The sequence below is a fragment of the Dipteris shenzhenensis genome, chromosome 27 (genome assembly GCF_047967505.1).
Source record: "Dipteris shenzhenensis isolate YYH24624 ecotype China chromosome 27, Dip_SZ_1.0, whole genome shotgun sequence".
Taxonomy (NCBI): domain Eukaryota; kingdom Viridiplantae; phylum Streptophyta; class Polypodiopsida; order Gleicheniales; family Dipteridaceae; genus Dipteris; species Dipteris shenzhenensis.
This window is the reverse complement of record NC_141622.1, coordinates 28,228,961-28,238,822: the sequence shown is the minus strand read 5'-3', so window position 1 is coordinate 28,238,822 and position 9,862 is coordinate 28,228,961. Positions and strand designations below refer to the sequence as shown.

The 9,862-nt window shown below is 44.4% G+C and overlaps 1 protein-coding gene across 1 annotated transcript; it reads right to left on the bottom strand.

The window, feature by feature from the left end:
* Positions 1 to 4,901: 4,901 nt before the first annotated feature.
* Positions 4,902 to 8,259, bottom strand: LOC147884119 (pentatricopeptide repeat-containing protein At5g27110-like). The gene has a single exon (XM_087399161.1). It carries the CDS (start codon positions 7,790 to 7,792, stop codon positions 5,312 to 5,314), a length of 2,481 nt encoding a protein of 826 aa, XP_087255287.1. The 5' UTR covers positions 7,793 to 8,259; the 3' UTR covers positions 4,902 to 5,311.
* Between the last annotated feature and the right edge of the window lie 1,603 nt (positions 8,260 to 9,862).

Genomic DNA, 9,862 nt, shown 5'->3' with positions numbered 1-9,862 from the left:
GACAGGTCACCGAGCTACTCGACAAAGGTCACAGTCGGCCCAGTCGCAGTCCTTTCGGATCTCCTGTACTACTTGTGGAAAAAAAGAATAAGTCAATGCGCCTCTGCATCGACTACAGAGCCCTCAACAAGCTCACTATAAAAAACAAGTATCCATTGCCTCTTATCGATGACCTCTTCGATCAACTTCTACATGCAACACAATTCTCAAAGATTGATCTTCGTTCAGGTTATCATCAAATACGCATACGAGAAGGCGATGAGTACAAGACAGCTTTTCGAACAAAATATGGACACTATGAATGTTTGGTCATGCCTTTTGGGTTAAACAATGCCCCGGCCACATTCATGACATTAATGAATGACATCTTCAGGCCTTTCCTCGATAAGTTCGTCCTCGTTTACCTCGATGACATCCTCGTTTTCAGCAGATCCCTACATGAGCACAAACAACATCTACACCAAGTTTTTAAAGTTCTCCGCGCAAATTCTCTCTACATCAACATTGAGAAGAGTGAGTTCTTCAAGACCCAACTCGAATATTTGGGACATGTTATTTCCGCTCAAGGCATCTCTGTGGATCCCAAGAAGGTCGAGGTAATCCGAAACTGGCCTACTCCTAAGAATGTTCATGATGTCCGCTCTTTTCTCAGATTGGCATACTTCTACCATACAAAGGTCTATCAGTTTTCCGAAATCGCAGCTCCTATGTTCGAATTATTGAAAAGCACATCAGTTTTTCAGTGGCTTCCCGAAACAGAGTATAGTTTCCAACAACTCAAGCAAGCACTCACTACCACACCAGTTATGGCTATTGCTGACCCAAATCTTCCATTTGAGGTCATGACCGATGCTTCCGACATCGCTACAGGAGCAGTCTTGATGCAAGAAGGCAGAGTTATTGCTTTTGACAGCCATAAATATTCTGATATCCAAACTCGATATCCGGTCTATGATAAGGAGTTTCTTGCCGTTGTACATGCTTATCGCTCTTGGAAACATTATCTCATGGGAGTCGACTCTGTGGTCAAAACAGACCATCACTCTTTAAAGTATATCTTTACTCAGCCAGTCATGAACGCTCGAGATCTGGACGACTCCGACGCTACTTGGCAGTCAGATGAAGACTTACAGCAGTACCCTGACATTTTACAACAGTATTTTCAGAATTTACAGTGATATTTTCTACATCAGTTCATCATCTCCACCAGGGTCTTCTTTTGAGTGGGAGGGGATGTCACGATCTGTGACGTATTCCTTTCTCTATTTCTAGACTTATGGATGGTTTGATGAATGGACACTTGTGGAAGGGTATGCCCTTTCGACGGGACACTTCCTAAGAGGCACAACTCTTGCCCTTGCGACGGGACACTTCCTAATGAGGCACAACCCTTCACAAGAGACATCCTATTGAAGAGACATTCCTATTGTAATGTACCCTCTCATCAAGGGTCGCACCCTTCACAAGGGGTACACACCTCTTCATGCACATACCCTTTGGAGTACACACCTTTTCATGTGTGACTCTTCACTCTCTATATAAGAGAGGCCCAATTGTATGGATGACGCACTACATCCACCTTACAGACATTCAAGCAATACAATTATTCCTTGTTCTCTGCTATCTCAGTCTCTTTTCTGTTCCTTAGCACATTTTAAAATATAGTAAATCTACAATTTCTTACACTTGGCACTTCAGTTGGAAACCAAGGATGGTCAAACACAGGCTATTGCAATGGCTGTTCAACATTTTCAAGAAATGGCCCATGATGATGCTCAGAAAGAGCATGGAATTTTGGTATGTGCCTTCAGTGTAAGCTATGTCATGGTAATTCAACTGCTACGAAATGAAGATAGGATTACAGTGACACATACAAGGGCAGTTCCTGTCGTCGTACTTAGAGACAAGCACAGGGCAATGGCATGCAGCGAAGGTTTCCAGTTGCTGCTTGGTTGCTTCGCTGTTGGATATGGGCATGAGATGAAGCTAGATTGCAGTAGAAGCATCCTTGGATGGGCAGTTCAACAGTGCATACAACATGGGGATAAGGAAGCAGTTTATGAGGTAGTGCCCAAGAATGAGGAAAATGCTGGGCTTTCTGAGATTCTCAAGGTGTGTACAACTGACCACTGCCATACTAGAGAGGAGGCAGTGTTTTATTTGGGTGAGAGGCAGCTCAAATTTGTTGAGTGTTTGGCATGTGAAGGTACTTTTGCGAGGGGTCTTGTTCCTCCCATGCCGTTGTGGATATGCAGGTTTGCCTAGCTGAAGCTGTGCATGACAAGAGAACACGTAAGCGTGTCATTATGTTGTATATATTGTTTTGTCCTGGAATAAAGAGATTGCCCCCTACTGAAGTCTGAATTCTGATATTATCTTGTAGTCACTTCTTGCTACACTCTCAAGGACATGGGGAAGAGGTTTATTGTTGATAATTGGTGGATGAAAAAACTGACTAAACCTGAATTTGCTGAGCATCCTTCAATGCCGATGCACAATGCCCGAGTCTCTACTACTGTTGTATAAATGTGTAGTTTTGTAAAGTTTGTTTGTAAAGTACGTGTCACATGCACCCCTGCACTTGGGTGCAACATGACTACTGGTTTCATCGACAAAGTGCAAATAGTTTCTATTATAGGATATTTTGTCGTATGCCATGACCCCATTGTGAGCCCTTGTCCAGGGATAGTCAAGCACAAGCTACGTAGGTCAGTCTCTCAGCCTGAGGTCGAGTCAGAAGTCAAGTCCTTGTTCACTAGTACCCACTGCAGAACAGTAGGTTAGTGTTTCCGTCTTAGGGTTTAGCTAGCTAGGTCTAGGTCTCAGCCTAGGGTAGGAGCCCAGAAGGGCCCCAAGGGCTGGACCAGGGATTGGGGACAGGAGCAGCCAAGGAAGGAAGCCCAGAAGGGCCCCCTGAGGCAGCTCTCCATCAAGGGAAATGGGCTGGGGGAAGGCTGCCTTGTGCCCCTCCCTAGGCAGCTAAGGGGTGGGGAAATGAGCCCAACCAGCCGACTGGCTGGTTGGCTGGCTATTTTGGGCTGGTTGGCTCAGCCCTACCACGCCCCCACACTAAAGGGGGAACTGGCTGCCTTCATTCCTCACTCAGCTCCCCTCAGTTCAGCCTCATTCCTTCGAGCCTGGTGCAGCCTTAGCCCTTCCAAAAGTTCCCTGCAAGACAGCCATCAGGTCAGCAGTCCCCAAGGGTGATCCAGGAAGGTGTCCACACAGCACCATAGTCTGGCTTGGAGTAGAGGTGTGGGGTTCCTGTTTCAGCAGGTTCTATCTTCAGCTCTCTTTAGCTCCATCTCTCTCAGTTTCCATACAGATCTCTCAAGCTACATATCTCAGATTTCCGTCTTCCCTTTATCTCTCTCACTCAGGCAGCTCTGTTGCATGCCCGGGACAGCACAAGCCTCTTCAATAGTGGTGCGTCGTGGTCCACATCTATGGTGTGGGCAACGTTGGTCTTGGTTGAGATTGGGTTGCTTCTCAACCATTTGTGGGTCAGCTCTCAGTGTCCAAGGGTCATCCTCAGAGTTGCATCCCATGCTCTCTGAAGGAGTGTATTTGTATATTTTTACAGTTCTCCAAGTATAAAGCAATTTCTTCCCTATTTGGGGAAGGGGGCCCTCAATGGGTACAATGACCCAATCTGGTGTCGTCTATATTCTCTCTCTAATCCTAATCTCTCTCTTCCTCTTTGTGGTGCATACGCATACACCTTGCACAAAGGTTTAAAGGTCTCACTATGATTAAACGATCATCAACCGTTGCATGTTACAGTACACCTAAGAAAGTTGTTAAGATTGGATATGTGCGTAGCGGAGTAATCCTAAACTTTTGCAATTGATAGCACTCGTGCTTCTTATTTGCAAAAACATTTGATTTGAAGAGATTGGAATTCTTTCACTTACGATCCTTCATTGCTGATGCACAAATCCCAAGCCTCTACTGTTGCTTAAAATGTAATTTTTTCAAAACTTTTTGTAAAGCAAGAACGACTGAACCATTGATTACCCCTCTAAACATAACCCAATGGTGGATTCACAAGGATTTCCTAGTAGCATAGGGGTATACTAATGGTCACATGGGTGCCCAAACAACCTCACCAGTACCAACTCCTTACAAACACTGTCCCCATCGAACAAAAGGGAGACAACCTAAGAAGCGTGCAAAAATGGATATACAAGGACTTCCTGCAGGCCTGGAGCTATTACCACAACAATTCAGACATTTGCGTTCCTCGCCAAGCTATTGCCTCTACTGCACCCACACATCCACAAGAACCTACAGTGTATGAGGCCAAGAGTATCCCAGATGAGATACTGTTTCATCGCCATGGCACAAAGACCAGATGCAAGTCCAATGAAAAAGCCCTAATAAGTTGAGGAGTTGTGGACAACCTGAGCAGTTTGTAGAGATTGAAAAATCAAGCTAAATGCTTCGTTTTCTAATACTATGCATAAAATTGTCTTTCCCTGTTTAAAACTCAACAGGTTTAATTTGGAGATCTTGCTTGAGAAAGAAACCAGATTCTAATGCAGTTTGTCAAATCATATTGGAAGACGTACATATCCAAACTCTTAGGTATGAAGTGTAATCAGGGAAAGGTTGGAATAGCCATAGGGATGCTCCATACTAGCCGTACTATAAGGACTACTATTAAAATTTTTATTTTCTTTATACAATGACACAAACGTAAGAAAATATCACTCTAGCAGGAGACTTTCAGAAATGGGAGAAAAGGTGCCTGTAGATGCACTATCATCACCAATAGTCCCCACATATTCACTTTCCTCTACTCAAAACATGAAACTTATTCCTCTAGCTGTGGATGCAATATCATCATTCTTCAAAACATAAAATTCATTTGCATCTCTAACAAGAATACTTGGCTGTTATCCTTAATATAAGTTTAGTGATTGCTTGATTGTCGTGAGAAACATGCACAAGACAACATGTAGGGGTGTCCCCTTGGGTGTATTGAGAAGAGGCACACACAACGGCCAGCTTCATGATGTGCCCAGATTACATCTTTGTGTGATCAGATATATCCTACGACACACAATGCATCTCCGCACGTTTCATCGTTCTTTGCATCATTAATATGTCCTATGGTATGCAATGCAATTCCTTTATATGAAGGTTTTCTAGTTTTGTACACTTGTTTACAGATTTCTGCACTCCCAACCTTTGTCCAACTCCTGCTTGAATCTTCACTCTTGCCTTGTGAGAATCTGCATAAATGGTTGATGTCATGACATAAGCTGCACCATTCTTTTCATCCAATTGCACTGCATGTTTTGTATCCTTATTTACAAATGCCTGCACGATTCCCAGCCTTCGTCCAACTTTTGCTTGAATCTTCACTCTTGCCTTGTATCTCTAGACCTCCTAGGAGAATGTGAGCATCTGCATAAATGTTAGACATCATGACATAAGCTGCACCATGCTTTTCATCCAATTGCACTGCATTTTCAAAGGCCTGTCTTCCAAGCTCGACATTACCCCACTTCTGACAAGCACCTAACACAGCACGCCATACCATAAGATTAGGTGGCAAAGGCATCCGATTCACCATTGCTACAGCCAGCTCTAATTGGCCTGCCCGTCCAAGGAGATCTACCATGCAAATGTAATGCTCGATGATTGGAATGATGCCATATTTTTTGCTCATGGCCTCAAAACATTTCTGGCTCTCATCTATTAGACCCACATGACTGCATACAGCAAGAGCACTAAGGAACGTGACCCTGTTGGGCTTTATGCCTTCTTCACTCAATTTCTCAAGCATATGAAAAACAGCTTCACTTTCTCCTAGCTGAGCATATCCTGCAATTAGTGCAGTCCACAAGACCACATCTCGGATCGGAAGCCTGTAAATCACTTCCCATGCTTGGGCAAGCAAGCCACATTTGGCATAAGTATCAACCAAAGTGGTGCCAATACAAGGATCTTTTTCCAACCCCATTCTGGCAATCTCAGTGTGTATTTCTTGGGCCCCGTCTATGGTTCCTATGCTCCCACAGGCTTTCAAGCTGCAAGAAAATGTTACAGCATCTGGTGAGACACCTTCTAGTTGCATATGTTCGAAACAGTTCAGTGCTTCCTCACCTAGCCCGTGTTCGGTATATCCTCCAATTAGTACATTCCATGAGGCCACGTTTCGAACTAACAGCCTGTTAAAGACTTCCCTTGCCTTTGTAAGGGAGCCACATTTGGCATACATATCGACCAAAGTGCTGACAACACCAGGATCTGTTTCCAACCCCTTTCTGGCAATCTCGGCGTGTATTTCTAGGCCCTTGTCTATGGCTCCTACACTGCCACAAGCTTTCAAGCTGGAAACAAATGTGACAGGATCCACAGATATCCCCTCCACTAGCATTTGTTCTAAACAATTCAATGCTTCCTTACCAGGCCCATGTTCGGCATATCCTGCAATTAGTGCATTCCATGAGACTACACTTTGTATTAACAGCTTGTCAAATACTTCCCTTGCTTTTGCAAGCAAGCCACATTTGGCATACATGTCAACCAAGGTGTTGCCCACAAAAGGATGCCCTTCCAATTTTTTTCTGACAATCTCAGCATGTATTTCTCGGCCCTTATCGATGGTTCTTATGATGCCACAAGCCTTTAAGCTGCAAACAAGCGTGACAGCATTTGGAGATACACCTTCCAACTGCATCTGCTCATAACAATTCAAAGCTTCTTCACCAAATCCATGTTCAGCATATCCGGCAATCAGTGCAGTCCATGAGACTACATCTCGAGCTGTCAGCTTGTCAAACACGTCCTGCGCTTTTGCAAGCAAGCCACATTTGGCATACGTATCGACCAAAGTGCTGCCAACGAAAGGATCTCTGTCCAACCTCTTCCTGGAAATCTCAGTGTGTATTCCTCGGGCCTTTTCGATGGCTCCTATGCTGCCACAAGCTTTCAAGCTGCAAACAAATGTGACAGCATTTGGAGACAGACCCTCCAGTTGCATCTGTTCAAAGCAATCCAAAGCCTCCTCACCAAGCCCATGGTCAGCATATCCTGATATTAGCGCTGTCCATGAGACGATAGTTCGCATGGGAAGGCTGTCAAACACTTCCCTAGCTTTTGCTAGAGAATCACATTTGGCATACATATCAACCAAGGTATTGCCAAGGAAAGGATCGCTTTCTAACGCCTTTCTGGCAATATCAGCGTGTATTTCTTGCCCTTTTTCCACATCTTTCATCCTCGCACAAGCCTTTAGTAGGGCCACAAACGTATACTTGCTAGGATGCACACCGTCCTCTTGCATTTTCTGGTACAGGTTGAGGGCACGCTGTGCTTCCCCACATTCAATGTAACCCATGATGAGAGAAGTCCAAGAATGCTCATTCGGATCAACCAACCTGTTGAAAACATGCTGAGCGTCGCACATGCTTCCACATTCCACCAATGTTGGGACAAGATAGTTTCCTAGGGATTTATGAGCTTCCAGCCCACTTTTGCACATGAAGGCATGCAAACGCTTAGCAAACGCTAGATTTTTCTTTTGCCTGCACGTATGCAAGATGCATATAAAGTTCTCAACTGAAGGCAGCTGGGGCATCGCCCTTTCCAAAGCAGTAAATGCCTCCTCTACGCTCTGCATCTCCCGGCCTGATAGTTCTTGTGCTTTAGATGCATACATCTGGACTCCAGACCTAAAGCCAGGCTTGAAAATGGCCACCAGGCCATGGTTTTCAGAGTTTAACTTAGCCGGATCAATTAATGCTTTGACCCCGTGCATCCCTTCAATTCGAGACTCCATTTTCTCGGGTATGATTCTATACCAACGTGGATCGTAGCATGAGTCTATCCATAGACAGTCGTTCGTAACTTTATACTTGAAATCTGGAGCCTTTGGGCTTGCATGTCAAAAATCCACGACAGAAAACTAGTGTCTAATTCCAATATGCGGGACTGTTTATAGAGCTTACATGTGCAAATCACTGTGTCCAGACTTACTGTGCTCTTTCGGTTGTCCATGAGGTGGTCCTGCCATAAGCGTTCTGCACGTGAACGTTTTGAGGTGTTTGCAGATTGGAAAATTCGCATCCTGGAGGACGCTCGCTGCACTGCCTTCTCCGAGGCTGCCCCATGAAGCCTCGGGGGAACAAACCAGAGGCAAAGGACGGGGTCCGAAAGGCCTTTTCAATAAGGGGATGCATCGAACAAGAAGAACACACTACGCTAGAGGAACGGATACCGGTAATTCCCGGTCGTCAGGACTTAGAAATCTCATCGGAATCTTTTTCTCTTTCTCTCTTAAAGAGAGCTTTGGGGGAGGACCATCGGAGATTTATACACCGTTAGATTACTCAACCGTGGGAAAATGGTAATTTTTAAAATTTTTTATTGTGAAAATTGAGGGTGTGCAGTTAACGTTTGCAGTTAAGTAGTGTCTCCCTTTGTACGCTGAAAACATCATCTTTGTTGCTTGCTTGCGCTGTGCTGATTCTCCTCTACATGCTAGGGCCCTTCCTCACCAAAATACTCAATTGCATTTCTTTGATATCGGCTGACCGGACAGGGATACAAACAGTAAGGTGTTTGCACTCCTCCCTGCTCCGCAGACAAGCTGTGCGCAGTGTATTTTTGCATCGAGACGGTCTTTTTGAGTGATGCGTAGTCCCAAATAATCACCAAAACAAAGTGACCAATCACCTTAAGGTTCAAGTGGGGAATTCCTCTTTCAACAATAAAGCATTGGACATTACAACACTGATCTCGTTAATATTCCTCTTGGCGACAACGATGTCGTTGCAATTTGCAATTCATTGCTTGACACCAGTGCCATCCTGGGCAGAATCAGAGGCTGCCTTTTAAACTTGGAGAGAAGAATAATGAGGTTGCCGTTGCAAGTTGAAATTCATTTCTTGCCACCAGCGCCATCCTGGGCAGAATCAAAGGTTGCCTTAAATTGGGAGAGAAGAATAATGAGGCTATCTTACCTGCGTTTAGTTTTAAGAACTCTCAAGTTTATGGGCAATTGAGACTCGTTGAAAGGAATTTCTGGCATAGAACACCACTTTGACAGGGGCATTGTGCGAGGAACCAGAAGGGCAAGGATCCAAGGGGTTTATTCATAGACTTCATTACTAACAGTATGCATTACTAGGACGTTGCGATCAACAGTACAAATAAAACAGACAGAAACCAAACACTGAAAATACAAGTGTATACTAACGGGTCACGCTACAATCAAGGAAGATGGAGAAGCAGAGAACAAATTGTATAATGGATTAAAGATGGTGGCCGGTGGCTTGCCACAGGTTGCACACTAGTCCAAATTATCAAAGGGTTTACTAGATTAAGATTCCCTTACCATCCTCCAAAAGCGTTGTCGTCTTAGTTTGCCCAATAGGAAGAATAGGCCCTGACACTTACACCACCAAGTCGAATTTCATTCATAGGGCCTGCCAGCTTTGGTGAAGGGAGAAATGGACTTGTTTGGGCGTTGTAATGGTTGTTTAAACCAAGGAATGGTCGGACCAGTACATGTAGTTGGATCCATGGATGGATGGATGGGTTGAGTGATGAACCCAAATTTGGTCTAGGGTTGAGCCATGTATTGTTGTGTGGGCTGTGTGATTATTTGTTGCATGCCGAAATTGTTCATGAATTCATGTATGAGTGAGACTTTGGGTTTGTTTGTTGAAACATATGTTGAAATCTCCAATGATGTATGTCGTATTTGCATGCGTTGTGCGGCCCATAAGGTGATGCAAGCATTTCATAAGCATGACAACACTTGCTCTAGGTGACTTGTAGACGTTTATTATTGTGACGTTGACAAGGTTTATTTTTTTGAAAGTTGTGAGTAGGCATTCGACGCCGT

Bases quoted from the DNA above. Each gene is read 5' to 3' on its own strand.
- LOC147884119 (XM_087399161.1), bottom strand. From the start codon at position 7,792: ATGGAGTCTCGAATTGAAGGGATGCACGGGGTCAAAGCATTAATTGAT.